General features: G+C 40.0%; 1 protein-coding gene across 1 annotated transcript; it reads left to right on the top strand.

Moving 5' to 3' along the window:
• Positions 1-1351: 1351 nt before the first annotated feature.
• LOC102789507 (NGFI-A-binding protein 1-like) lies at positions 1352-25436 on the top strand. The gene is made up of 9 exons (XM_087836438.1): positions 1352-2076; positions 2369-2464; positions 10339-11141; positions 11230-11363; positions 11636-11687; positions 13729-13848; positions 16572-16743; positions 21549-21701; positions 21909-25436. The coding sequence occupies exons 3-9, from the start codon at positions 10341-10343 to the stop codon at positions 21983-21985; spliced, it is 1509 nt and encodes a 502-aa protein (XP_087692564.1). The 5' UTR covers positions 1352-2076; positions 2369-2464; positions 10339-10340; the 3' UTR covers positions 21986-25436.
• The last annotated feature ends 361 nt before the right edge of the window (positions 25437-25797 follow it).

The raw sequence follows: 25797 nt of genomic DNA, 5'->3' as shown, positions 1-25797 counted from the left end.
ATATGAAAGCATTTTATGTAGCTAAATATAAAAAACTGCCTAAAATATAAACATTTATAGGGATTTAAAAATGTTTAGTTATGCACAATTTGAAAGAAAACTCGCTGTGTGATGTGTTGCCAATCGTGTGTGTGTATGTAGAAATACATGTATGGAGGAAATGTACTGTATATACAGAAAATAATATAAAGTATTTTATAGATATTACAAGTTTACGCTGATATGCTCATCAGTTTTACAGGTGTTCATCATTAAGAGAGGTATATAAAGTGCATTTTATAGAAACCTTTTAAGTTATATATAATATAAAGACATGCATTTGTTTTGTTTTGGGTTAGGGCTTTCTTAAGAGAAGCATCAGAAGACCACACTGGGTGCTACTCCTTGCAGGTAAGAACTGGAAAGAGGGGATGCAGTTAACACAACCTCACCAGAATTGAACATGTGTATGTAATGAAGTGGACAGTGAGTCTAAACACAGCTAGTGTCTAAAGCAGCTCAAGCCATTACAGGTGTATAGGCATAAATGCAGATGCATATTGAACGGTTTATATATTGAGAGGGACACATTTACACATAAAACAATGACTATATATAGAGATGCAGTACTGATGCCCACATTCACAGGCGTGCACACTGTTAATGTGAAAAAGAAAACAACATTAAAACATATAAGAAAGTTTGAAGGTGGAGCAGCTTGTAAGAATGCACGGTGATCAGGTTCAGTATTCACCGACTACTTGTTCTGACAATATTTACAGCTGAGGATCAAATAATGAGATAACATCCGCAGTAATCGTTCAGTTTGAGAGCATGAAGTGTGCAAACTGCTGTGTCTCTCTGTCTCTCTGTGGGTGTTGAACCTGCCTGTGTTTGGTATTCCGTGCAGAAAGCCTCCCACGCCCCGTGTGTCCGCCCACGCGCGGATTTGCGTCACGCAGGGAGCAGCGTGGGCGAGAAGGAGCGAGCGAGAGAGAGAGAGAGAGAGAGAGAGAGGCTCTGTGGCAACCGCGCGGAATATCCCACTTTCTGCGGCTGCCGCATCAAGCCGTGCGCGCTCACGACGCGTCAGACAGGAAGAGCTGGCAAAATAAAAGCGTCGTTCTGTTTGAGCTGATTTAAGCTCTCTTTATGGCAGTTTAACGTATGTAGTGAACGTTTAGTCGAGTTTTTTTTTTATTTATTTACTTATTTATTTTGTTTTACTTTACTTTAATTTAATTTTTCTGCATTTTTTCATAGTTTTGCAAAACTACAGACACTGTCTGTGCTTAAAGTCAAACAGTCTGAACACTTTGTGCAGTTTCTCTGTGACTGTTAAACGTCTGATTTATTGATAATTGAATATCCAGGCATGTCAGCACTTTTAAAAACACTCCCTGGTTCTATTTCCAGTAAAATAGTTTAAAATATGGATCTGGTTCCCTGTTACGTCCGCCATGGAGGGTCACTGATGTGATTGACGTTTTAGTCAAGCAGAGGTACCCCTCATTTGCATGCATTAGCTTTAATCCAGTTTAATCCCTGAGATGTCTTAATAGAAGAAAAACTGCGATTTCAACAGTACGTCTCAGTTTTTCCACAAGATAAATTAATGCTGTAAATGAAACAATCTGAAGAGAACACGTTAGTGCTTCTTCTTCTTCTTTCTTTTTTAGGGCTCACCACAGCTTCTCCTGTCGTCGTTTATACCTCACAGATCCATAAACCATAAAACATCCAACATTTTTGTAGCTCTTATTTCAACGTGTTCTTTCTTTCTTTTCTTTTCCCGCCCACTTTTCCTCTATTCAGAAGTGCGTCCGCACCTTCACCCAGTACCTTGTGCTTTAATTCTTTTTTTCGTTTTTTTGCGTAAACGCAGGCGGAAGCGCAGGATCGCACTACCTCGTCCGACTTGACGGTGCGGAAGGGGGAGTGGAGAGACGCTGGGAGAGGACTCAAACACTCACTCACATACACTCACACACACACACACACACACGCATTCATCATCCTCGCACATACACACACTCACACACACTCACTCACACACACTTTGGAGGAGGAAGAAGACGCACCGAAAGACGCACGAAGGTCAGCGGCTTTTTTACTCATATTCTGCGGTTTTTTCCCCTCCTTTCTCTTAACGGCAGTCGAGAGAGAAAAGTTTCCAGAAACAGAGAGGAGAGGAGTGTGGCTCGGTCTGAGCACGCAAACACAAGCAGGCGCGCTTCTTTTTGTCTGTGTGCGCCTTGGAGATAATTCTTGTCTTTATTCGTCTTTTGAATTTAGATATTTTTTTTCCTCTCTTTTGAATTTTACGCACTTCGCTGCTGCTGCGGGACCTCTCCTTTGCGGGTTTCTTTGTGCGCAAATTGACACTCAGGAGGGGTAGTGTGAAAAGAAGAAGGAGGAGGAGAAGGAGAAAGGGAAGACGAGGAACCGGACCAGGGCGGACCAGAGGGGGGCAAAAACTCACCAGGTAGGCTCAATTAAAGACGGTGACCGTGCATGTAACCTGCTGCTGCTGCTGCTGCTGCTGCTGATAATAATAATAATAATAATAATAATAATAATAATAATAATAATAATAATAATAATAATAATAATAATAGTGATTGGAAATGTTTTGCAAAGATACCTTTTATGATTTTTATTTTTTATTTTCTTGGAAATGCTTGCAAACATTACTACATGTGCTTTAAAGTCAGCTTACAAATTCTATGAGGGGACGTAAAAACAGCTTTAAAGTCATTTTTACGCGCTGTAGCAAAACTATCTGCCTGTGTTATAACACTGTAGGGATAATAATATCCACATGAGCGGGAGGTAAACACAAACCAAACCGTTTATTTATTTTTTAAAAACGGGATGGGAATGCCTCTAAATACACATTTATATCCAAATTTCTAGCATCCTATGCAGGGTGGGTTGGTTTGCGGAGAGTGTCACGAGAGTGTCAACGGACAAGTTGCTACAGGAATATTTGAGGAAAGAGCGAGAGGATCTCCGATGTATTGTGCGTCATTTTGTGCCGTTTTTAGCTGCTTCATCACTGGAGCGAATGCCGGGTTTGAGTGGCTCTTTTTTCACAAAGGGTTGGAGTAACATCCCAGACAGTCTGGCAGATGAGCTGATGGTTTCCAGGACGCTCGGGTGATGATATCAAACAGTAGTTCTGGGAATTTCCTCCTGAATCACAGTGAAATCAAAGGATTTCTCAGCTCGCTGAGGGAGGACTGCTGCTGCTGCTTCTGCGTGGCACTTCACCTGGAAATCCACTCATCATGAATGCGTGTACATGTGTTTTGTGTGTGTGCCATTGTGGCAGCGCACGCCTCGTTTCTCCAGGTGAAAAGATCCAACTGGCAAAACTCGCTTTTGTGGAGCAGGACTTCACTTAAGATTCTGCCATTCACACACACGCATTCATCATCCTCGCGCACACAGACGCACACACACACACACACACACACATATGCCTGCTGTGATGAAACTAGAGTAACATGGCTGGGAGTGTTTGTGCAGATGGTTGAAAGAATTGACAACAAGTGGAACTGAAGTGGAGTGAATGAATTCAGGGTTTCTATTTGTAGGCACACAGCAGTGTAGAGGGACAGATAACCTTCTGCTGCTGAAAACACTTATTGAACAAGAAAACTCCTCTAATCATTTCATTGTTAGTTCATCTGGTGGTTATTCTCTTTTTTCTGAAAGGAGGCACGCTTCGTATTCATTTTACTATCTTACATCACCGAGAAATCCCCAAAGAAATCATCCTATACTGTTCAACTTTTCCAGCTTTTGCTGCATTTAAGTCACAGCAGCTTAATGCCAAGGAACAGATGAGTAAAACACCTGAGTATATGATGATCTGGCAGGGTTGGGCCTTTTCACAGTCAATTTTATTTGTTTTTTGCCACTTTTTCCAACCTATCAGTCTAATAATGAAGCATCTGTGGGGCTAAGATGGTGGTAAATACCCGTCTTAGGCTGGCGAGGGCCTCCTGAGCATCTGAAGGAGGATGAGTGGTTTTATCATGAATACTAAATGATAGGAGAGGCGTTCGTGTTCATCAGAAAATGAAACTTAATTTATATGTTAGTTATGTGGGGTGTGCAACATGCTTAACAGTGGACCTGAAAAATAATAACAATAATGAGTTTATCCTCAAATATTCCATTTCCTAAAGCAACATTTAGGAAAAAAAGCATGTGTATGTGGGGGTTAATGGGGTCAATTCTAAAGGCTCAAAATGTGGGTTCATTCTATCCCAGAAACATGACGATCATATCAGAAATACGCAGACATGCAAATAGAGGCTATTTTCAGAAGTAAGTGAGCCCATGAAATAGGTTAGCCAAACACACTCAACACAGTGACCTCAACACATGAGAGCAGCTCAGCCTATATGCTTGTGAAGTAAATTATTTTAAATGCAAAAAAAACATTTGATATGTGCAGTTAATGTGAAATGGATCCTAAGTGGTGCTTTTCCAGTTTCTCCATCGTTAATTTTTAATATGTATAAATGACTGTGGCTTGTTGCAAAAATAATGCAAGCCTGGACAACGTTTATTTAGTAAAGCCCTCAAAACTCGAGACAGCCCCTAATAAATCTGATGTTGCTAGCCATTTCTGGGTAAAAACGCTCCTTCAGGAGGAATCCCGGCGGTTTCTCCCTGTTAAAAGGGAGTTTTTCCTCCCCACTGTCGCCAAGTGCTTGCTCATAGGGGGTTGTCCGATTCTTGGAGTTTCTCTCCGTTATTGTAGGGTCTTTACCTTACAACTGTTGGTGTGATTTGGCTTTCAAATTGACTTGAACTGAAATTAACAAACACTGGAGCACTCAGAGTTAAATGAGCAGTGTGGCTTTTTTTACGTCCATGCATGCAAACAAACACAGAAAGCTAAATACCAGCAATGTTTTCAGGGTTACGTCAACATGATGTTCTACCTGGTGGGTGGCTACAGAGGTATGGTTAGGCTAATATAAGCACAGATAGATGTAGGACAATGGTCAAATTGGTAAATTCCCAGTTCATAGCCTAGAGCACGTCTGAGATTATCCATTTGCAACTGGAGGGTCATCATCAATGAGTTGCTGCTTGGTTTCAGGTTAATCAATTTGAAAAAGTCTTGAACAGAACAGAGACATTTACTAAAAACACATGAATAAACTGGTACATGTATCAGCAAATAACATGCGGACAGCGGGATGTTGCTACAGTGCTTCTTCTGGCCTAATGCCTGATTGGTTGGTCACAGTCACATGGTGAGAATTTGCTCCTCAGAAAGCTTTGCTTTAGGCCAAGTGGGCAGTTCTACACAACTGTAATCACATTACAGTTACTAATCAAACAGTTATGGTAAGTTCCTCAGTTATCTGCATGAGAGGCAGATAAAAAAAAAGCCGTCGAGCATGCCGTTTTCCCTAGACGAACTCCCGAACCAAGCAGCCAGAGCTTTATTTTCAAAAGTACGCCACGCAGCATCGTAGCCGCCCTTTTCTGCTTGTACCTCCTTCGTTCATAGAATCACTAAAGTGCTCTTTGGTCTGGTTTTTGGCTTTGTGTTCAGGATCAGGATGTAAGCTAGTTTAGCCTGGTTAGCCGATGGCACATTTCCAAATAAGACATAAAAGAAGACATAAAAGCAGCAACTGGGAATGAATAACTTCAGAGACCAGTCTACGATTAAGGTTGGGTTTTGTTTTGGGTAAAGAAATTGGATGTTGTTACCTTTCAGTTAAAGTCTATTTGAGAGGACTTTCTATTTTCCAGAAAGGCAAATATTTCATAAAAGAGGTGAAGGCTCGCTGAACACTATCCCTAGATGGGTGACCTGGGTGACCTGGTAGATGTTACAAGATAAAAATGGAAAGTTATGTGTAAAACCAAACTCTTTTTGGGGTTTTTTAAGTAGTGCCCATCGGACAGTCTGCCAACTTGGTTCTGGGAGCAGCGGGCAGTTTTTTCAGGGTTTTTATTCAAGATCCGGGCTAGGATTCCCAATCTATGAAGGCTTTTTAAAGAAGCTAATAATAACCTGATAGTAGGATGATTTTGAGACTGAGTTTGTGCTCACAGACTGTTCACCTGTTCACCAGCCAAATCCAGTTTTAATAAAAACTCAGAATACAGGCGGAAACCAGAAAACTTCCAGAAGCAAAAATCCCTCGCCTACAGATTCACACGCAGACAAGCAAAAGCTCTGAAGTGTCTGCAGGTTCAGAGTTGAATGAGCCAAATTACTCTAAAAATCTCAGGTTTTTATAGCACCTTTTCTCAGAGTACTAAATAATAACATTTCAAGAAAGAAAAAAACATCCTTATTCCAAGAATTAAATCAAATGTTGTGCACGAGCTGCCAAATCAGGATGTTTTGAATCATAAATGAACCAAATCATTAAGATCAGTCATTTTTGCTGTTTTCATAAGATAAGAAGCTTGTGTAAGCGCTAAAACAAAAGCTCAAGAGTTCTTTGTGAACTCGAGCTTCATTTAGTTTCAGTTTTTGTCACATTTTGTTCACATTGAGCTTAAATAAACAAACCTTTTGTCATTGAAAGACTGGAAACAGTCACGTTTTCATGTGAAATTTTACTCTTGCTTTGACACAGTGATTGTTTTTTGCCGCGTCATTACTTTCTGTTAAAGCCACCGTAGTTGTAAGGAAAGGCTAACGTAAACTCTTGAGGTGACATAAATGGAAAGCGAGCGCACTGAGAAGTTGTGCTCAGGAAACAACAAGCCTTTCTCGAGTTTCACATCACACATTATATCCACATTTTTTAAAAGTTTTATAGTGAATGTGATGCAGACCTGTGAACTTTAATTGCCTGTTATTACCGCCCGTAATCGTTCCTCCTTTTCCAACCGTCACTCCAGGAAACACTATTTTTATTTTTTGGTTAAATGGAGAGATTTCTACAATCAGAAAGCACGTTGACCTGTTTGCAGCTGGAAGAAGCAAGAAAAAAAAGGAGGCATCTTTCCTCTAGTCTAGACATGTTTACAGGTTTGCTGAGGGACACTGTTATTATTCAGTTGGTCATTTGTGTAGATGCTACAAAAGTTGTTATTCTAAACAGAATTTGTGAGTTTAAGATAAGGACGTGGACTGGAAGTTTAAAAAGTTGTCTGATTCCGTTTTTTAAAAAATTATTATTTTTTTCCATTTATTGGGTTGTTTGCCTAAAACTCGTTTTTATAGAAGGAAACTGAGTTAGAGCAGCTCTTCTGGAGGTCACCTTGAGTGCCAGTGATCTCTGATATCTGTGTAGACTGAATAAATCCACGTATTTTAAAGAGGATGGTTTCAGTTTTTTGTCTTAGGCAGCTTTTGTCTTTCTCCCTGCTCACTCGACGCCTGCCTGCCTGGCTCCCTGGCTCCCTGGGCTGAGGCTCTCGGAGCCTATTCTGGGCGAGGCGAGCCCACCACCTACACATCCTGCAGGGGTGGAGAGAGGCATGTGGTCCTCCCAGTAACCCAGGCTCGCTGACTGCCACTCCTCTGTTAGCTGTAGGCCTCCGCAGAGCCTCACATGCACACAGGGAGAGTCGAAAAACAAGCCAGTTTCTGAGCTTCTCTCCTGCTTTCTCTGAGTTTGAGATGGCAAGTGACGAGATTCGATCATTTCTTAAAATTAAAGGCCAAGCGAGCGTCGTCGTCAAAGGACGGCGAGTGGGCCCGCAGAAGACGTTTATTCACAGGGATTCACAGATGTTTGTAGACCCACATTTAGAGCTAAAGCAGCAATTTAAAAATGCCATTTTTTGTACATTTTATTACTGTAATAACAAGTTTGAGAACAGAGTTTGCAAAGTGCTTTGGCAGGCGAGCTCAGAGGGCGAATTAGAATAGAAGGGTGCAAGAAAAAACAACTAAAGTTAAGAAAAAGTTGTTTTTTTAAATAAAAACTACAAAACAAGAACTTAAAATGTCTGTAATAAATAACAATACAAGATTAAAATAACAGTAAAATTAAAAAAACAGTAAACTGACAGTAAAATAACAACGTCACTTAAACAGCCCTGTAAAAATGTGTTATAACACTTACACAGTTGTGTGCACAATTCCTGTTTTCCCAGTTTTTAAAGCTATATCCGTGTGATTTATAGCTTTCAGACGGAGAAAACAAACCACTGTTGTGTGTATACGTATATGTGTATACACAAGAAAGCAAAGGGCACGACAGGATTGTAATTAATGCAATGCAATAAATACTTTGTTGCAACGTACATATTTCTTGTACCTTCTCAGTGGAGATATTGTATGCTGGATGGGCAGGTTGTAGCAACCTACCTGTGATGTGTCTGATTTATTAGCATGCTAGACCATATCCAGGTATGATCACCAACATGTGCACCGTGTTTTCTCCACACTCATTTGATCAAGTTCAAATTTCCTCCACGCACTGGAGTTAAATCTTACATGTGTTCCAGTAAAGATTTCCATCTATCTACATGTGTTGTATGAATGCTACATACAAGAGTTATCTGCTCGTGCATTGGTCTGTAGATTCAAGTCTCCACTTTGGAGCAGGAGAAGGACTCACCTGAGGATCGGAGGCTGAAAACAGCCAACATTTCGGTGATGTCTCCCTGAATTTTAGTTGTAAACCACACAGGGATCGAATATAGAGAAGCCAGGATTGGGTTGATGCAGTGCTATCAACTAAAACCAATAATAATGTTCATTCAAGCAAAATATGGCACAGAAGCTCAACGTTATTTGGGAAAAAAAACACTAAATGAGCTGCCTACGCACCTGCATCTGCTGTTAATTATGATTTTACCTTGTTTTTCGATTGTGTTTTGGATGTTTAGTAAGTAAGTTTCAGTTGTAGGTTTTAGTAGTTTTACTGGACTACTGTTGTTCGTAATTATTATTATTATTATTTCACTTCATTTCTGCCCTTTTCTTTGGTTTTAATGTTTACTTCTTTATTTGAGACACTTGGATCCACGTAGGTTAGTTAAAGCAGGGCAAAGCGAAAGCTGTTTGTGGTTTCTGGCGGAAAAGTGGAGGCAGATTTCACCTATCCACGCACCTGTGAATCCTGATAAACAGGAACCCTGCACATGCCAAGGATAACAAGTGCAGTCCAAATATAATTCCTGTGCATTGTTCTTAGAAATGTGTCTCCATGTCGGCTCACAGCAGCTAATTCAGATGAGCAATGGAGCCTCCAGTGAAGACAGTAAAAACTGTACATTTATTTTTACAACTTTAATTTTTTTCATCTTCACATTCTTCAGCTGTGAAGATTCAAGTGAAAAACTTGACTTCCGTTTTTTTGTCTCCAAGGTCAAAAGCCCTCATGCTCTCTTTTCAGTTTTAGTGTCTGCTCATTGAGAGAAACTCACATATTACTGCTTTGTTGAGATTGACTTCTGATGATCTTACCAAAGCACTGAGTTAGTGTCATGTGAGTGCATCGTTTTTTTTCCCCCTTTCTGTTTTCTCCTTAAAGGGCAAATTGGTGTTTCTCACCATTTGGCACTCAGCAGGAGGATTTCAGTCAGAACGTGACTGATTTGACATTTCTACATCTGAAGCGTTTCAACGATCTTAAAGAACTACCACAATCTGTTATTGTTATCATATGGAAGATTAAGATTAAGGAAGAGTGTTTCCTGGTACAGAAGTCTAAAATTGCCAAAAGTAAAAATAAATGGGGGGATTGTATTTCAGTGGTTATTTACAGTTTTCAACAACAATTGGAGAATGCTTTTAAAAAATTAAACAAACAAATAAAGCAGAAAAAACACAACTTATTGACTGTAAAATTGCAGGGTGTAGCTTTAGCTTACTATACCCACACATTTTACAGAGTATAATCTAAATGGTGGCACTTTTACAACTAAATTTCACCAGAAACAAAAAAGAAAGAAAACATTCATTTGTATTAATGCCTCTGTTTATATATTATTTTTCAATATTTGTTTTTCTATTGTTTTTTATTTCTTTTTATTTATTTCTTTTTAATTTTGACAGTGTCAGTCCTCCGTACAACTGAACCAATTAGTAATAATATGTAAATAATACAGTATAAAAATCATCACAAATAACATATTTAATTGCTGATATTTATTTATTATTATTTGGATCAATGCCTCGATCGTTATTATTTTTGCAATATTTATGTGGCACCTTCAATTTGGGGGTGGGGGGTGGATTTGGCACTTTTGGCCCTCCACACATTCATCTTCCCACTATATTAATAGGTTTAAATAACTGTTCATCCAATCGTGGTATTTTTTTTTTTCAGATCAATATCTCATGTGTGACTGTGTGTTAGCTTAGCTTAGCGCCTAAGTGACCTTTGACCTTCTGTTTGTCTCTCTTAGGTATGGCAGCGGTGTTGCCGAGAACCCTGGGTGAGCTGCAGCTCTACAGGATCCTGCAGCGGGCAAACCTGCTCTACTACTACGAGGCCTTCATCCAGCAGGGCGGTGACGACGTGCAGCAGCTCTGCGAGGCCGGCGAGGAGGAGTTCTTGGAGATCATGGCCCTCGTCGGCATGGCCAGCAAGCCGCTGCACGTGCGCCGCCTGCAGAAGGCACTGCGAGACTGGGTCACCAACCCCGCCATCTTTAACCAGCCCCTCACCTCGCTGCCCGTGTGCAGCATCCCCGTGTACAAACTGCCCGAGGGCTCACCCACGCTGCTCAGCGCTCAGGACCGCGCCAGCACCGCCAGCGTCAAGATGCCCAAAGCCATCGCCGCCGCCTGCTCTGACCCGGGGAAGCTGGACGTGGCAAGGGACAAAGTGTCGGCCGGATCACCACTGCAGGGCAGCAGCGAGGTGAGGTTCTGGTCGGGCCACAGCAATGATAGCGAGCACAGCCTGTCTCCGTCAGACCTCGGCTCCCCATCTTCGCCCAGAGAGGCTTTAGAAGCTCTGGACGCAGCCGCCGTCCAGTCGGTCATGGAGTGTGTGGACAGAATGGCGCCCGGCCTCCCAAAGGTGGACCTGGCTGAGGTTAAAGAGCAGCTGAAGAACAACAAGAAGCTAGGAAAGATGATCGGACACATCTTTGAAATGAGCGATGATGATCCGCGAAGGGAGGAGGAGATCCGGAAGTACAGCGCCATCTATGGACGCTTTGACTCCAAGAGGAGGGACGGCAAGCACCTGACGCTTCACGAAGTGGGTGAACGCATATTTTTCTGGTTAATGTTATCCTGTGGGGGTCTTCCTGTGTAACCTGAGTTATCTGTACGTGTGTGTCCCACAGCTGACGGTGAACGAAGCGGCGGCACAGCTCTGCATGAGGGACATGGCTCTGTTGACACGCCGCGACGAGCTGTTCGGACTCGCCCGGCAGATTTCCAGGGAGGTCACCTACAAATACACCTACCGCACCAGCAAGTAAGAGCCCCTTTCCTTACTGAAGCCGACTTCAGATTTAAGTTGTTTGGTTTTAAAGCTAAAATGAGCCGACAGTGTTTGGACTACACATGTGACCATCTGTCTAAGCCCATCATGAATCACGTGTTCACATTTCTTGGCGTTTGTGATGCTTTCATTTTTAAAAAGCTTTCCCCAGGTAAATTGTCAGCTCAGCGAATTCTCGGCATAAAAACTGGATGTCAGCGGTTGCAAGGGAACTGACATGTGTGCATTATGACTTTTCTCTGCAGGTCTCGCTGTGGAGACCGAGACGAGCCGTCACCTAAAAGAATTAAAACAGAGGTAAGGTCAGATTTTTGTCAATTTGCGTCTTGATTTCAACATTTGTCAAATATTTTTGGACTTTACTGAGATGTCTCTATTTCCTTTAAACTATCAAGAGACTGTCCTTCCTCCAAGCTAAAAAAAAGCTTCTCAGACTCTCCATGGTGTTCATTAGTTTTCCTTGTTCGATTATAAAATTTACTGATATCCAAAAATCACTATTTGACATGATTTTAACATTTAAAAGGTGCTTCATACTGTAATGTAAACACCCTAAAATATTACAGGAGAACCAGAAAGAACCTCAGCTATCACATAATCCAATATTAGTAGCACTTGGCGACTGTGGGGAGGAAGAACCACCCTTTAACAGGAAGAGGCAATGAGAAATTCAGGAAAGATCTAATTTTTTTGTTGGAATAAAAGGTTTTAACTTGTTTTGTCCTAACTGATTGCAACCTGAATATATTTGGGGTTTTGGACAGTTTCTGGACCCCTCAGGGGCTGTCTTCTACCAAACAGTCATTTTAAAATGAGAAAGTAATCCCTAAGAAATGTTTCCTATTCATTAAATTCACCAGTTTATTTGAAAACACGATGACCGGAACTGCCTTGCTAGCTAATTTTCAGTATTTAAAATGTGCGAAATGTAAAGATGTGGCCAGCTGGAGCTCCTCTGCAAGACTTTTTCAGGAACATTAAGGGCGAATCAGCATCACCATTGAATAGAGTACAAAGGACTCTCAGTGCTCCTCTCCTGACACAGTTGACTGAGAGAGTTGTCTTTGAATAGCTCCTCTCAGCGTGTAGACCTCTAATCGAAAACATGTGGCGGACGCACACTCGGCTGGGACCTCGGAGCTGCAGATAAGCCGACACCTGCTCACAAAAACTACTCTGAGCTCTTAAAGATGAGGGAATTTCTGCAGAAATCCACAGTGAGAAAAAACTCCCCCGAGTCTGTTAATAAACAAATCAAAGGAAGTTGTATTGTGTAAGCTTTGATAAACCCAATAACCAAAATAAGTAGCAAGAAATAGCAACAATACTACTTCTTCTTTTAAATAAATAAGCTTTATTAGTGTGTTATTAATTAGTTTTTAAATTGTAACATGAAAGAAAATAGTTGCAATTATTTATATGTTAACAAAATAAGTTCAAACTAATTAATAACAAAGTAAAACGCTTCTTAGCGACTTTAATCATTTTAATAAAATCCACCTCCAGAAATGATATTGTTTTCTTATTTTAATTGTTTAATTGTTCTTTTCTATTAAAATGTTCTCTATATTGCCTGGAGTTTTCATTAATATTATCATTTTTAAATACCAGAACAAGCCTTGAACAGCGTATTTTGTGCAAATTTAACCTCTAAAAATTCTTGGAAAACTGTCTTTGACCTGCTGCTCTGTTGCTCTGCTGTATACAGTTTCATGTGCTCAGTGAAGGGTGAAACATAAAACTAACCGTTAAATGTTATTTAAAAAATATCAGCCACAAATTGGATGTCAGTTCAAAAAAACACCTTCGTGCTTTGAAAATAGTCCCCTAAGGTAGCTTTGCATGAATCACAGTTTAAAATAATCCATCTTTATATCATACTGAGCCTCGTTGATTTAGCCCCTCCCCCTTCAAGCCAACTTTCTTTTGATTGGCTACCACTCCCAAACAGAAGGTTTAAAAAGCAGGTGGGTGGAGCATATAAGGAATTCCCTCTTACTGACATCATAAAAACCCATGAGTAGAAAAAACTGTTTGTGTGTTTGGAGCAGCTTTTAAAGAGTTCGGCTCATGGGGATTACCTGCACATACACTGACCTCATTATACTCTACCCGTGTGAAGATTTGCTGGTGACTGACACTTCACCAAGATGTTAGCTGTCAGTTGCAGGGTTGGGATTTGTAGTTTCATACTAAAACACCATATTTTCTTGACTACTGAGAGAAACTCAATTTCTTCTTGGCTCTGAGAACCAACCAGAACCTTCAAATGAATCTTAAAGAAACAATAAAATGGAAACCCAAGACATGTATACGTGTTTGTCTGTCACACCAACAGGAGAACTTCTTCGACATCCAGGAGGCACTGCAGGCCATCCACATGCGACAGGAGATGCTGAGGGAGCAGCTGGCGTGCGCCAAGTCGAAAGGAGAGGAAACCGTTGGACGAAATCTGCAGGTAGCCATAACAAACACTTGCCATCTCAATTCCAGAGAAGCAGCTGATATTTTGAAGCCTAAAGAGTTTATAAAAAAGTGGCTAAATCTACTGCAGTGGTGATCATTCAAAAAGGCTGTTTCCTAAGAGCAGACGTCAGCACTTTGTATTTATTTTCCTCATCTGGATGTCTTTTGAGGTTGATCGCCCAGAGTTGTCTTATTGGAACGAATGTCGTTCCTCACCATGTCGCCAGATGTTTGAGGCAGTCCTAGTTAGACTCTTCACTGGTTTCCACGCCGCCGCCGCTGCTGCTGCTGTTCATAATTAGAGCCGGAGTGTAGGAGGACAGCTTTATGATCACTCATTAGCCAGAAAACATTTCTGCTCCCTGTGTGAACACATGTGGCCTAATGTATATGTACTCCAGCTGATCACTCAGTGTTTGTTACACCCGTCACACTGATGTGATTTCCGCAGACGGCATTCAGGAGAAGAAGAGATTTCACGGCTGTGTTCACACTGCAGGCCTCTCTGAACTGCTGCTTGTCTCTCCGTGCATGGACGTGTCCTGCAGTAATTTAAAGTGACAGAGACGTGCCGACTGACAGCAACCACGTTGCACTGTTGTTTGTCAGACTTCACTTCGCTGAAGCTCATTTAAGGAGGTCATTTTCCTGCTTTGTAAATTCAAGCTCTTTCCCCGGGTTGGTTTAACGCACCCAGGAGGCAGATGTAGGGGGCAAAAGTTCATCCTCAGTCAGGTCACTCGGATTTAGGTCAAACCTCAAAGCAGTTCAGAGATATCGCACATGCCGTTTACCTTGCGGGTTTGAAACCTCACACGGGTGGATGACAGGATTAAAAAAGGATCTAGAAATCTTCATTGTGCTTCATAGTCATCCTCTAGGTATTATCTATTATAAATGAAGCAAAAAAATAACAACAGTGAGGCAGAGAGATATTTGCACTGATTTACATTAGGCCGTGTTTAGTTTTAGCTCACATGCTTCTCCTTTGCCCTTCAGTAAACAGCAATTTTTTTTAAATCAGAAAACATTTTCTCTCTTTTCTACTTAACCTGCATGTTAAATAAGTACAATATCAGAAACTAGAAGGTAATAACTTTGAAATTAAGACACTGCATTTATCAAAAAGAATAAAATTCAGCAAAAATCAGTGGATTTTAAAGGATTTATTCATATGTATCAATTAATCTGTGTATGAAGGTAAAACTGGTTTAACCTCAGATGCTTCTTCGTGATCTCACAGCTTGTTTAGCAATTATATGCAGAGGTGTAGCTAAAGAGGGGGAGCTGGGGTGGCCTTGGTGCCCACCTATAATTATACCAGAGCAACCATGTGTGGAAGTTACAGCGATTGTAGGAAAAGCTGTGTTGTCCTCCTTACAAAATATAACAAATGTTAAGTCCCATAATAATATGCAATGAAAGCAAATTTACAACAACAAAACTTTTTTAAGTTGAGAAGAATAAATGAGTTCATTTTGCCTGTCGTTCCCGACTCCCTATGTGTGAGATGTTTTCTTAACTTCTACCACTCAGTAAACTAAACACTGGGTTAGCTCGCCGTTAAATCTCATGCTTCAGGCGAGCCGCCATATTGTTAGAGGGCAGCGATGTCTCCTGATGCACATTTATGAAGGCAGTAAGTTTATCCACGACTAAATAGTTTTAACTGGTTTGTTTTTTATTTCCCACGGAGCCTCCCCACCTCCACCGACTGGTTTTTGTGCCTGGAGAAAATCCTGGAAACGCCCGTGTGCGTGACCATGACCTTTTCCCCAACGGTCTGAGTGTCACTGTATTTACTTGAGTCATTATTTCTGTAGTTGGTATTAGCAATAACTGAAGGTCAAATTTATATTGAAAAATTCCTGCCATTATGCATTAACTCCTACTTTAATGAAGGTTTCTTTTTTGTTTTAGAGATTACTTGTAATCCTAATCCAACAGTTACAAGTAATTTGCAGTTAAAATGTCCTTTATTTTTTAAAGGTGCATTGAATTCCTCTTTTGTTTATTTTATAACATTGGAACAAAGTCCACATTGTGGTTGGTACTTGATTAAAAGTTTCTTTGAAGATTTTTAAACCAAGAACTGGATTTAAATTTGTTTGTTCTCACTTTCGAGGTCGTCTTCACGTGCACCTCTGGACCGTACTAGTTTGTATTTTTACCTGTTAAAGACCAATAAAGCTCAGGATCCACTTTTTTATCTACCTATAACAGGGGTGGGCAATTCCAGGCCTCGAAGGCCGGTGTCCTGCAGGACAAGGACACATCTAAAACCTGCAGGGACACCGGCCCTCGGGGCCTGGAGTTGCCCACCCCTGACCTATAATGTCTCAGCAGATCCATTTATCGCAGTCTTACTGAGAGTCCACAGATGAAAGTCACATCTTCATATAAAAGCTTGTGTTTTCTAACATCTAGCACAGGGGTCTCCAACTTCAATCCTCGATTGCTACTGTCCTGCAGCTTTTAGATGCATCCTTGTTCCAACACACCTGAATCACATGAATAGCTTGTTACCAGGCCTTTGCCAAACTTGATGGCATGCTGAAGAGGTAATTCCACCATCTGATTCAACTGTGTTGGAGTAGGGACAGTAGTAGAACAATAGCTCTCGAGGACTGGAGTCGGAGACCCCTGATCGAGAGACTGCAGAAGATATTTTTACCCACAGTTCATATCTGACTGCTGTTTGTTTGTGTCCACCAGATGCAATTGGAGCGTCTGCTGGCGAGGCAGATGGAGATCCTGCAGGATGCCGCTGTCCAGGAACGACTCCAGGCTCTGGACTGGAGGATCCCCCCCGCCGCCTTAAAGTACCTCAACAATGCACAGAACACCAACGGAAACGCAGCCGTTGACGCCAGCAGAGACAGCCAAGGTAGGGCGGCCGAGGCGTGTTTCACCCCCGTTGTTAGATATGTACTATTACAGAAACATAAGGAATGAATTCAAATGTGACATGGAAATGAGGCTACATTTTAAAAAGGGATGAAGATAAAAACCACCCACGGCCCTCATGAAATCCCGCCGTCTTTGATGCTTATCAACGGAAACCTGAACTTATCAAAACATTTCTGATCGCAACAGGCACACCTCCTCAGTATGAGGTCATACTTGTCAGTACAGCCGATAACAACACAATTAAAATTACACAACAAAGGAATTTAAAAAGGTGGAGTCTATTTTTATGATGCCTCGCTTTGGTTTGTGCAAGGAGAAAATACTTTTGACTCCAAACCAGTCAATCCAACATTTAAGGTGTGATCATAAAGTTAAAGGACTCTGGCATTTAAATGGTTATGTGAAGTTTACCAAACATTTCTCTTGAAGCATATTATTATCTAGTAATAAATCTCCCAGGACATGTGCGAAAGACGATCTTTCCTCACTGTGATTAACTTTGTAGGTTCCTGACTGAATAAAGAGGTTAAATGCAACTCTGAAAGCAAACTGAAACTCAGGAATATTAAAAAAAAAGCCCCAAACCGCTTCCAGTAAACCATAAATCTGTTTTTCTGTCACATATTAGCAGAAGAAAAGCTTTTTTTATGCAAAACTGCCCATGACGGCTTCCGCGAAAGCATAAATCTCCACTCTGTTTGGTTTGTTGCAGTATTTTAGCACCTTTTGCTAGTTGTTGTTGGTCTTAATCACAGTTGGAAGCAAAATGAGTAAATCTCAGAGTAACTAAACTTTGACCTGTTTTTACCCCTTGCCATTCACTGGAAATGTTCTTTTTTTTTAATCTATGGCTGCAAAAAAAAGAAGATCCAGCCAAAAACAAACCTTTAATATAGAAACACCCAGAACTGATTTCCAGTAAATTAAAAACTCTATATTTGTTTGGCTCTTTCAAGTATTTTTAGTATCTTTTGTTGGTTGTGGCTGGTGTCCCCTGTGTCTAATCAAGAGAAAACACCTAGTGTTTTTTTTTCCTTGCTTTTTTCCTTTGTAGCTTCCTTGGTAGTTAATATGTTTAGTGTATGATAATCTCCAATAAATGGAGACTATGCTGGGCATTTTTTCTGTCAATGAGCTAAAAAATACAATTTAATAATATAATAATAGTTTAATAACATATTAAGTCACTCATATCTGTTTTCAGCAAAACATAAACCTCATATTTGTGTGGCGTGTTCGAGTCTTTTTAGATTCTTGCATGATTGTTATAGTTGGCTCAATGTTGCCCCCTGTGTCCAGTTAAAAGAAAGCACCCAGCAGGTCTTTCCTTGGTAATTTTAATATTTTCATTTTGAAACATAACTAAACAAAAATTGCCTGGCTAATTTTCAGATTTTTAAAACTGATACCAGTGTAGTGATTTAAATATGTGATATTCAGGTTTTTGCTCTTATCAACTTTGCATGGATCAGCTGTTGTGTTTGTTGCAATCCAAGCACATGCTTACCCTAAGTTGCACCGGACCTCTGGTGGACAAACTATGCAAAATCAACAGTAAAAAAATGGTTTAAGTGGGTTTCTGTCGTCTCGTCTTTTTATATTGTTGAAGTTTCTAGTCACATCAACAAATAACTAATATTGCCCTTCTTATAAATCAGTCCATTTTTTTTGTTAAACATCTCAGGAGTTGAACCCGGCCGCTCTCAGTCATATGGCATGTGGTCATCTGCTCAACGCACTGAGCTAAACTGGCACCCAGTCAGTTTTTTGTGATTAATGAGCAGAGATCAAAAATCTTGAGTCTAGAAAACCATATCCCTTTTTTGGCTTGTCTAAGCATTATTAGCATCTTTTCTTGTTTTTTTTGTTTTTGTTTTAGTGACTCACTGCTGCCCCCTGTGTCCAGTCAAGAGAAAACACCCAGCTGGGGTTTTGTTTTTGAGCCAAATCTTTGCTCTTTGTTGGTCTTTAAGCTGAATAGAGGCCGACATTCTTGGAGTGCACCAAGTAATTTACAGACATACTTCATGTCATAAATGTCACAGGATGCGTGGATGGAAACAACACCTATAGGTGCTGATTTTCCACACCCGGCCGCCGTGGCAGCTGTCACCTTTTATTTTGTATTTTTTCTTCATCTCCATTTGCTCCCACTCCAATTTCTCAAACAGAGACGTTGGGGGGGCGGGGGGGCGGGGGGTGCATCATTATTCAGGATCTTACTTCTCCTCCGGGCCTCATCTCATTTTTATCCTTTTCCTCCCTCACCCACTCCCGACAGCTCATTATATCGCTGTTCCCACAAATCCCACAATGCACCTGTAATTATCACGCCCACGCCTGTTTACCTCCAGCCAGTTGCCTGGAGGGGGGCGTCTCTATCTCTCTCTCGCTGTTTACTTCTCTCTCTCTCCTCCCCCTCTTCTTCTCTGCTCTCCTTTCTTATTTTCTTCTTCTTCTTCCCCCCTTCTGTCATTTGTTTCTTCTCCTGCAGGTTTCCTTTTTATTCTCTCTTTCTCTGCCCCTATGTTTTATTCCACTGGGATAAAACCCTGAAATTTAACAACAAACTGCTCAGTAGAAGCACCTCTTCTTTTGCATTTTTTAAAATTAAAAACAATAAGAAATGTTGAGTGTTAATGCTGGGAATTTTAAACAGTGTGGATGCTGAGATAGTTTTTAAAAAGTTGGCTTTCAATAAAAGAGTTGATTTATCTGCAGAGGCTTAAAGATTAAATCATGGGGTACATGCAGCGTCCATCCTGGCTTTCCATCATTTGAGATTTGACTGCAGCTTTTTTAATTTCATCATCTTCCTACACATTAATTTAATGGCACCCAGCTCCTTAAATTTCCATAAGAGCAATGGATGAGGACTCACATATATAAGAGACTTGTATGGCCAATAAGGCAAGTCTGTTTCACCTAATTTGAAAAGAAGAAAGAAAATAACTGCAGTTTCTGACCGTTCAAGCTAAAACATCTGGATATTTTTAGATATTTTGCAGATTTTCTGGAAGGTTAGATGAAACATGGCATCCTTGAAAAGTCAGGCTAAAAGCAACACTTGGAGCAGCTGCTGGTCTGCGAAATATACTTTTATTTTTCTAGCAGAACTAAAATGACCAAAACTAGGAAGTCTGTATGTCATGTCATGTTATAATAGCAGACCTCATTATAAGGGTATAATTAACCTCAGTCTACTGCATATTTATTTGGTAATCAAACAGTGATGTTATATTAATCGATTAGTTAATTTTAGTAAATGACTTTGTTAGAGCCACTGCATTACACTGTTTGTACAAACTCAGCATTGTACAAATAGTGTATAAAGTACATTTGGTTGCTTAACAAAGCTTTTATTGTGAAACATTTTAGGAAACATGCATTCATTTTCTTAACAGCTTATTTAATTTGGGGTCTTGTGCTCAGGGGGTACAGACGTCACAGGCCGAGAGGCGGACATCCTCAACATGCTGAAGAAATAAATGTCAGACTTACTTTTATCTTTTAAGAAACATGACAAAAAGAGAGAGAAATGACACATACAGAGAAGTGAGGAAGACGATCAGACAGGCAGAGATGGAGATTTATGATGATGAACATTTAATGATCCTGTCAGGTAGCTTACAGTTTACTCTAATGTACTGTGATTACATCAAACACCACTGTTTATAATGTCTCTGGATAAACTATTTAAACCTGAATATGTTAGTTGTAACAGCAAATGTATTATTTTACACACTATGTGTGACACCGCCTTAAAAATGAAAGTGAAAAGCTGCAATGTCACTGTCCTCTAAGTTTATGCAGTGCCTTTTTTATGCAGTCATCGGGGATTACACAGACAGTATAAACACTTCATATGAAGTCCAGCTGAACAGGCTCAGACAGAAGTAAATCTTACGATACCTTCTTCTTATTAAAGCTCGTCTACCCTCCAAAGAAAAGAAAAGGACCTTTATATCTATTTCAGCATAATTGAATAATTTTATCCCAAAAACAGAACTCTATCTCCTTTTTTGGAAAAAGTACATGGAAACTTTAGCAAGCAGGAAATATATGAAAGGCCATATCTTTTTGTACAGCACATGTTGTGTGATTGAAAGCTGCACTATTAGCTACAAAAATGACAAACAGTCATCTGGCTCTAATGTCACATTTCTTTGTATTCTGTGTAAAATTCATACCTTATACATGATAAAATATCAGCAAAACAATCCCAAGACAGGAGGCTAATGTGCATATGAACAACTAAATAACAGCTGCATTGGGCACGAGCAGTCGAATATGGTGGAAAATACTGTCACAGCTTCCCCTCATCCACCCTTTTCTCCTCCGTCTTTGTTTCTTTTTTGTCTCTCAGAGGGAATAAAAGGCAAACATGAGGGATCAGCAGCTTAACACACACACACAAACACACTCATTTTGTTGCTACTGGGAATATTGAACATGTAAAACAAAGCTGGTGTTACATCAAACATCTGGGCTGATGTTGACTTCTATCCCAGTGGATTTACTTTAGCTTAATCTCAGAGATAGTAGGTGAAATTTTCGTTTTGTACTGGGCTGTTACTTACTGAATTCTTTTTTATGTCACTATTGGTTGTTATTCCCTGAAATTCCTGGTGAAAATAGTGGCAAAGAGGGCAGTTATAAAAAACAGTTTAAGGTACTTTAAAGGTTCTTTAGCTCACTTTTCTTTGAGGAACTGATTGGGAAAGCTAACTGTATTCAAGATGTAAAATCTGAGTTTTTGCCTTTATTTTTTATTTTTTCCAGATGAACGACCAATAAACTTGCGGGTGGTAAGTCAGAACATGCAGGAAGGCGACCTCCCACTGGGCAAGCAGCTAGCCAATGAACTGAAGCGCCATCACAACCACATCAACAGCAACAACAGCAACACAGATGAGACCAAAACACCAGCAACAGGTTAGTGATGGCAACTAACCTGAAATGATATTCATTTTTTTAAATGAGCAGGAAGTTAAAAGGCTGTGCCTTACTCAAAGACACTTTGGACAAGATTTAAGCTCATGAAAGGATACATACAACAAAAGTGTTTTACAGTAACTGCTCTGCAGGCCTTGTTTGTTATTATAAAACTCTTTGCTGATGACATTCTCCTTTTTCCTTCAGAAAATGGAACGTCACAGCGGGCGTCCACGAACGCAGAGAAGAAGACCATCAAGTCAGAGCCTGAAGACTCCACATAGTGCCTCCCGCCTCACCATTCGACCCCCCCCCCCCCCCTTAGTACCCCGCCCCACTTCATTCTACTCACACTTGACAGTATGCAGTTACTATCCATCAATAGATACTAAGCAAGCACAGACACAGTAGAGCCTTAACAACCAATGTTGCCTCATGAATAGCATTTATTTTTCTTTGATTTAGTATGTTTGTTTCTTTGTTTTCAAAGGTATCTGCCAAAGCACCTAAAGAGCATTTTGAGAAGTTCTTCAGTGCTCTCTGGTCTTTGTCTGTTGATTAGTTGTACACATTAGATGTACCTGTAATTTAAGAGTTATCTGTTGCAGACATTTGTGTCCTCTTTACCTCTGCCTTGGTGTTGGTTTTCCTGCTTTTTTTAGACAGCCAGAGTGCAGGCTGTGATGCTGGGGCTGAATCTTAACTCACGCGTAGATTCAAAGATGGGGAAAAAAGCTAATTTCTGGAAAACTTTTGCCATGGTTCTGTAAGTTTAGCTTCTTGATAACACTTTATATTTCCCAAATCTGAAAGGGGACATTATCAGATTTGGCATTTATTTACAAAATATTTAACAACCACGTTTTTGATAACTTTCAATAGTATAAATGAATTGGAAAAAACATTCGTGGTCCCCAGAGGACGAATCTCAGGCCTTGTTCAGACTGCTAGCTCAAATCTGTTCAGAATTTGGAAAATAAAAACTCATTAAATTTGATTATTCCAAACAGGGCCACACCCCATTTGGAGGTGCCTTAAAATGAGGGATTTAAGTAGACTTTCAAAAGCTAATTTTGGGCTAATCTCACCTTATTGTTGGTAACGCTTTATAAAAGTAATATTTAAAGGCAATGACATCTGTGCCAAAACTCAGGATAAATAGCTAAATATTTTATGTGTCGTGTCTGAGTATTTTATTCAGTATATGTAGGAATCGGAATTTCAGTGATTCAATCAGTTACCTACTTTGGTCAATATCTCTGGACTAGCATCAAATTTGGACATTCATACTCCCCAGAGGATGAATAAGGGGGCACATCTACACGGCTAGTTCAGTTTTTTTGACATTTGCAGTTTAGTTTTTAGAAAGTCTGACTAGCAACAAGAGAAGAAAAAAAGAAGAAACACCACACTTCTATTCAGCCGGCAGATCTATGTTCCTGCCCTCACCTATGTTCTGGTGAGGGCCAAAGGAGCTCAATCAATTGGGGGGGAGCTCAGAGTAGCGAAAAGAGCAAATTGAGCTGGTTCATTTGACCTGGATAGCTCTTGGACTTCTAGGTAAAGTGTTTTAGGCACGTCCTCCTGGAAGGAAGCCCTGGGTTAGACCCAGGTCATGCTGAAGAGATTTTATCTCTTGACATTTGCAGTCTGAATAAAGTCAAAAAAGCTCTATAACAAGGAGATAAAGTAGCACAAATTTTGAGAAAAAAGGTTTTTGTTGTTCATGACATAAATTACACTTAGTTCCTTCCCATCACGTTCAGCTGCTTTTGTATTTAGTGCTTTTTAGCAAGATGGTGGCTTAATGTCACTGTGACCACTTTAGTTGCTAATACTAGCATTTAGCTCAAAGCAACACACATACAGGGTGTCTCTAAATCAGTGTAATACTAAACAGAAGTTAACAAGACATCCATAAATCTTCTAAAGTCTAAAAATGACCAAACATGAAAACATAAAAGTTTTTATTGTAAAATATGTTAAAGTAGCATTTTAAGATAAAAGTGATAAAGGTAGATTTTTTTCATGACTTTAGAAGCAAAGCTTAACTTTTTAGAATAACAAGAAGCTTTTTTAAAAAAAAATATTTATTTTTTATTTTAGCTGCGTTTAGCTTGTGTCATCTTCTGAGCCTCCGTCACTCTCCCAATCCTAACGTAGGTGTCTGCATACTGTAACTTGAAACAAAGGTGTAAGTACTGTAGGGAGACTGAGTTAAGATACAGCCCCTGTAGCAGTTCCTATTTTTTTATTGTGTTTTTCATTTTTTTATCGTTCACTTCAAATAGGGAAACTGGCGAGGTGGGATTAATCCTCCCTGCCTCGCTCTTGTCTTGTGTATATTTATGGGATGGGAGGTAATTTAAAAAGAGGATGTACAAGAGCTGTTGTGGAGTAGCACCAGGGGACCTCTGTCATCCGTCTTGGCAGAATGGCTGGGCTGGCATGCCAGAGGCCGAGCTAATTGGTTCATTTCACTTTGTAATTTAGCAAAACACTGCTGTTGAACCAAAACCACGCATCTGCAAACAGGGAGTATTTCAGGAATAAAAAGATGCCTGTGAGGTTTTTTAGAACAGATCCAACAAGCTCCCAGCAGCCCCGTGGGTTAAGGAAAAATTTTCTGAAGACAGAATTAAAATCTTGCAGGTTTGCAGGTTTTGTTTTTTTTATTTTAATTTCAACAGCAGCTTGGGGGGGGGGAGGAGGAAAACTCCTGTTTGCCGCTGCTGTGCGTGGAGCAGCAGCCTGGGTCTGTAAATAGTACCGTGATAACAAATAGTGCTAGCCTAATCTCTCAAACCAGGGTTTTTCCTTTGTCGAGTGTAACTCTGCTGTAGATTTTTGGTGTCAATACAATGTTTATGTATGTAGAGCAAAAACATTTAAAAACGAAGAAAAAGAAATCTTTTAAGTGTCACTGAGGAAAAAAAATACAACCACGTGAAAGTGTCTGGTATATAAAAAAACATGCTTTACATGATGATAATGTTGTTAGCCTTAGCTCTTAACAGTGTTTAATCCACCTGTGATGGCCATCAGTGCATATTTCAAATGTGTTTTTGCTGTTTAGAGGTAGATACATAACAATTAAGTGTTCGCTGTGTTTTTACGTGTTCGCCACATTGTGTAAATACGTCTGTTTGGTCCGAGATGATGATGATGATGACGTCCAGACAGTTTTTGGTCAGACTCTTACCCTGCCCCCCTCTACAGATAGTTTTAGTCTCACTCGGCGTAACGACAGGCCAATGCAATATTTATGTAAGTAATAAGTCTATTTGCATTTATATGGATTCATCTTTTTGTGCTCAGTAACTGTATGTCTGTCATCAGGTTGGGAAATGTTTGTGTTGTCTCGCTTTTAGTACACAGAGCACCATGTTTGTATTTAAACACATCATTCTCATTTCACAAAAACTCCATGAGGTGGTTTTGTTTTAACTAGCAAAGACTTGGGCTTGTAAAAAAAAAAAAAAAAAGAGATATATATATATATATATCGTTTGGGAATTTTTTGTTTTTTTTGTTTTTTTCCCAGCCCGATCGGCTCAAACACTGGCCTGGTTGGCGTGACTGTCGCATGTCTGAGCTGCCGTCTCACTGATCACCCTTCTCCTCACTGTTTATTGTAAAGTGATAGATTAGGCTTCACCTAGTTATGCACCTGTTTTTTAAACACTAATATATTTTATTTGTTATACAGCACATAAACATTAAACTTTATTTTTTGAACTCTATTGTGTGGCGAGTTCTGTGATCAATGTCGTCCAAATCCGGTTTGAACCTGCTTGTGAAAGGTATGCCTGCATCTGTGGGATGGTCCTGGGACTTCATTATTATAACTGATCGTCTGCCCGTTTGCCAGAGACTTGCTGAATTCCCTTGAAAAAAAACTCATGTTGGCCCAAAACTTGAGCTTATTGTCAGTCATAATACTCAAAATATATCACAATGCCTCCGTTACTTGTTGCGCCTGAAATACTGCTGACCTTTAAAATTAAATAAAATTTTAACTATTATTTTTGAAAGGTTCTTATTGTTTATTGCAATGTTTGAAAATAGTTTAAAAGGTTCTAAAATTAGTTCAAGG

The sequence above is a fragment of the Neolamprologus brichardi genome, chromosome 23 (assembly GCF_056152115.1).
Source record: "Neolamprologus brichardi isolate AB-2024 chromosome 23, ASM5615211v1, whole genome shotgun sequence".
Classification (NCBI taxonomy): domain Eukaryota; kingdom Metazoa; phylum Chordata; class Actinopteri; order Cichliformes; family Cichlidae; genus Neolamprologus; species Neolamprologus brichardi.
Note: the sequence above shows the minus strand (reverse complement) of the source record. Positions and strands in the feature narration are given on the sequence as shown.